The following is a 3,712-nucleotide window of genomic DNA, read 5'->3' on the forward strand; positions in this document are numbered from 1 at the left end:
GATAATTACAGACATCTGTGATAATCTGAAGTACCCAAAAGGGCCACTAGAAGTCTTTTGATAGATTACATAAAATCCTTGAATGATACCAATATTCTGGTATTTTACTGCTAAACTTCGGAAAGTTTCAGTAAAATACCCTCCCTTTGCAACTGTAGGCCTGACGTATGTTGAAAGTGTTTGTTAGGTGTTAAGCCTGTGTTAAAAGATGCTTTTAACACGATTGTGTTAAATTGTGTTTGGGAAATTAAGATAGAAATGTTTTTAAAAAGGTAGCAAGATTTAATTCAGTACAGAAATTTGTAGGTGGCTTAACCCAGGGTAATTTGTGCCAAGCGACCACTTTTTTGTACAAGCTATGCTTCCAAAACTGTAATGTTGACATGAATTCTGATTATTTCACAACATCCTGAAATATATGTAGATACTGTACCTTTGTTAGAAAGAATAATATATTTCCCTTGGCCGAATGATGCTGAATGTCGGGGGAAAAAATCTCAATTTACCCCACTCTCTCCTTTATATAATTAAATTCAAAGTTACTGTCTGGGACATCCATCATACTATTGACTATTGGGTTCTCAAGATGACTGTATATCATTTATTTCCTGTCCACAGTCCATAACCTGTCATGACCTGAGCCGTAGTAAGGATGCCAGGGGGGCAGTACCAGGTGTCCACCAGGAGGAGGACTCTCCACAGCCGCTATAGCCTGTCAGTCAGCTCGTTAGGTCGGCAGGATGAGGAGGAGGATACCCCGCCACCATGCCTCAGCCCTCTGGAGAAGCTCACCACCAAAATGTGTCAGGATGAGCAGACCATCAAGGAGCTGATCGTGGGCCGTAGGATTGGCTTCTACAAGGTCCGTGGTGAGATCGGCTCTGGAACCTTCTCCCACGTCAAAATGGCCTTCCACTCCCTCACCAAAGGCAAGGGCCCCACAAGGGCTGACCGTGCAAAATGTCATCAATAATTAATCAGTGCAGCTGGTATCATCATCCATGCAATGATGCTAACAGCATAGCAATTCATTAGTGTGACTGTGAAACCACCACAGTAAAGCATGTTGAAAATGAACTGAGAAAAACACCTGTCTCAAGTGATCCAACACCTCTCACCTTCTCTCCCCCAGACAAGGTGGCCATCAAGGTGCTGGATAAGATGCGGCTGGATGTTCAGGACCAGAGGCTGCTCTCCAGGGAGATCTCCAGCATGGAGGCCCTGCAGCATGCCAATGTGGTGCGTCTGTACGAGGTGGTCGAGTCACACAGCCGACTCTACCTGGTGCTGGAGTATGCCGGGGGAGGGGACCTCCACACACACATCTGCTCCGATGGCAAGCTGTCAGAAACCGAGGCCAAGATCACCTTCGCACAAATCCTATCCGCCATCAAACACATGGTCCGTAACATTCAATTGAATACACATATACTGTAGAATCAGCAATGTGATCCCAGGTCTTATTACAGTCCAATACAGACATTCTTGATATAAAGATCTTATTTTAGTCCATTTCAATCATGAAATTATTTCATACAGTATGTCTATTGTTTTTGTTTGCAGCACGACAAAAACATAATCCACCGGGACCTGAAGGCTGAGAATGTACTGTACACCTGTAATGGCTGTGTGAAGGTGGCTGACTTTGGCTTCAGCACCAGGGTCACCAACTGCAGTGACACCCTGGACACCTTTTGTGGCTCTCCCCCCTATGCCGCGCCTGAACTCTTCAGGGACGAGTGCTATGTGGGGCCGCCAGTGGACGTATGGGCCATGGGCGTCCTGCTCTTCTTCATGGTGACTGGCACCATGCCCTTCCGAGCCGACACCATGGGCAAGCTGAGGCTCGCTGTTATAGAGGGGGTCTACACCCTCCCGCCCTGGGTGCCAGGCCCGTGCCAGCGGCTGATTCGGGGCATCCTGAAGCCTGTGCCAGCGGAACGCTATGCGGTGGACCAGATGCTGGGCTGTGACTGGCTGCTTCCTGTGGAGTACCCGTGGACTGTGGTGCCACCGGTCCCCCTCAACCCTCTGCGCCTGGCGGATGCAGAGCCTGGGGAGCTGGATGATGAGGAGGAGGAGATCAGGGCCTCCCTTGAGGAGCTGGGTGTCAACATGGAACACATACGCAACAACGAGGGCAAGGACAGCCGCAGCCCCATCACCGGACTTTACCGCATCCTCTTACACCGCGCCCAGAAAAGGCGTGGCGCTGAGACTGTGCCTGTGGTCGGAGGGTTGGTCCGGGACCCTAAGAGAGAGGGCCTCCGAGCTTACAGAAGTCTGATGCACTCCTCCAGGTTATGTGTCCTTCAGTAAGTGACCAGCCTGGACATGAATCCTTGTAAGCCTGCTTTAATCCATTGAAAATTCACTCAGGGTCATACAGCTACAAATGTTTTATTGCACTTTGGGATGAAAGTGAAAATGTGTTTTGTGTGACTGTAACACAGGAACCTCTGTAGATGAACAGTTGTGGTAACGCACAGATACTGAAACATTGGACTGCTGATCATGATGTCTCTAACAAAGTAAGATTGTTATTGGTAATCTTTTGTGAAGCTGAAATAGAGGTGTAAAAGTGCCTGATGAAATGAGTCCCATCAAAATGAATTTAAAAAGCACCCTTTTTAGTATATAAGTGATACTTATATACTTTTATTCATAGCACAATAGAGCGCATGAAATATGAAGAATGTGCTGAAAGAGCATTGCTTTTAGACAACTCCTTGGTTGTTTGATGAAACATCGATACTCTGAAATCAGTATGCTTGTTTGTCTTCGTGATGTTTCTTGCCCTTAGAGAAGACTGATTTTGTGCAGGTGATTGTCTCTGTATTATATTTGACCACAAATGGAACTTTTACCATTGTGACTTATTGATGCTCTAAATAAAGCGCAATAAAGACTTAATTGACATTCATGCAGGTTTTTTTTTATTTGAAGCAGGTGGAGGTCAAATATAAACCTCATGGAAGCAAATTTAGGGCTGCTATTCTATGTATTAAGTGTTTACAAAAGTTTCACCAGTGTCCTGCTAGACACCATGTAAACAATAGCCTACAGCAGCTGGCAGAGCACCAGATGATAGTCAGGCCCCTATTTAAACCCCCAAACCCAATAGTGTGCAACTGCAGCCCCCCACACAGACACACACTTTTGAATGTGGGCCAAAAGGAAAATCAAAGTATTATCTGAGTTTTTTTGCCAGTAGACACTGTCCTTCACTCCCGCCTGCCGAACACCTGCCCTCACCATTGTTAACAGAACTGCGGGAAAGCGGTGCCCGAAAGGCGGGGCAAAGTACACTGTTTACCGGTTGCCCCACCTCCCGCTAATACAGCAGGCGGGAGGATGGAACCACACTGGGTGCTAGCTTGCTAGTACAGTGTCACCCCCGCCTCGCTCCTGTGTACCTGAGGAAATCGTGTTGGCAGGCGGGGGCTCCCGCAAGCACATCAGGCAGGAGGCTGGGGTAACACCGTGTGCTATCTTGCTAACACATGGTGTCGCCCCCCGCCTCCTGCCTAATATAAGTATAAAGAGGTGTTGCTGCAGAGGCAGGAATGCCCCGAATTGTGGGCTGCAGTTGCACCTTTCTCCCCAAACCAGTCTACTCCGGAGCCTTAGGCACCCAAACTACCCTCAACTCCTCCCCTGTCCGGCCTCACCTGCAGAAAGCGGCAGATGGCACGGCGTGGCTACACAGACA

The 3,712-nt window shown here is 47.8% G+C and overlaps 1 protein-coding gene across 1 annotated transcript; it reads left to right on the forward strand.

The window, feature by feature from the left end:
* The first annotated feature begins 652 nt into the window (after positions 1–652).
* On the forward strand, positions 653–2,319 carry si:ch211-22d5.2 (serine/threonine-protein kinase NIM1). Its single transcript, XM_038964654.1, has 3 exons — positions 653–929; positions 1,133–1,401; positions 1,564–2,319. Exons 1-3 carry the CDS (start codon positions 653–655, stop codon positions 2,317–2,319), a joined length of 1,302 nt encoding a protein of 433 aa, XP_038820582.1.
* The last annotated feature ends 1,393 nt before the right edge of the window (positions 2,320–3,712 follow it).

This window comes from Salvelinus namaycush, chromosome 26 (genome assembly GCF_016432855.1).
Source record: "Salvelinus namaycush isolate Seneca chromosome 26, SaNama_1.0, whole genome shotgun sequence".
NCBI lineage: Eukaryota > Metazoa > Chordata > Actinopteri > Salmoniformes > Salmonidae > Salvelinus > Salvelinus namaycush.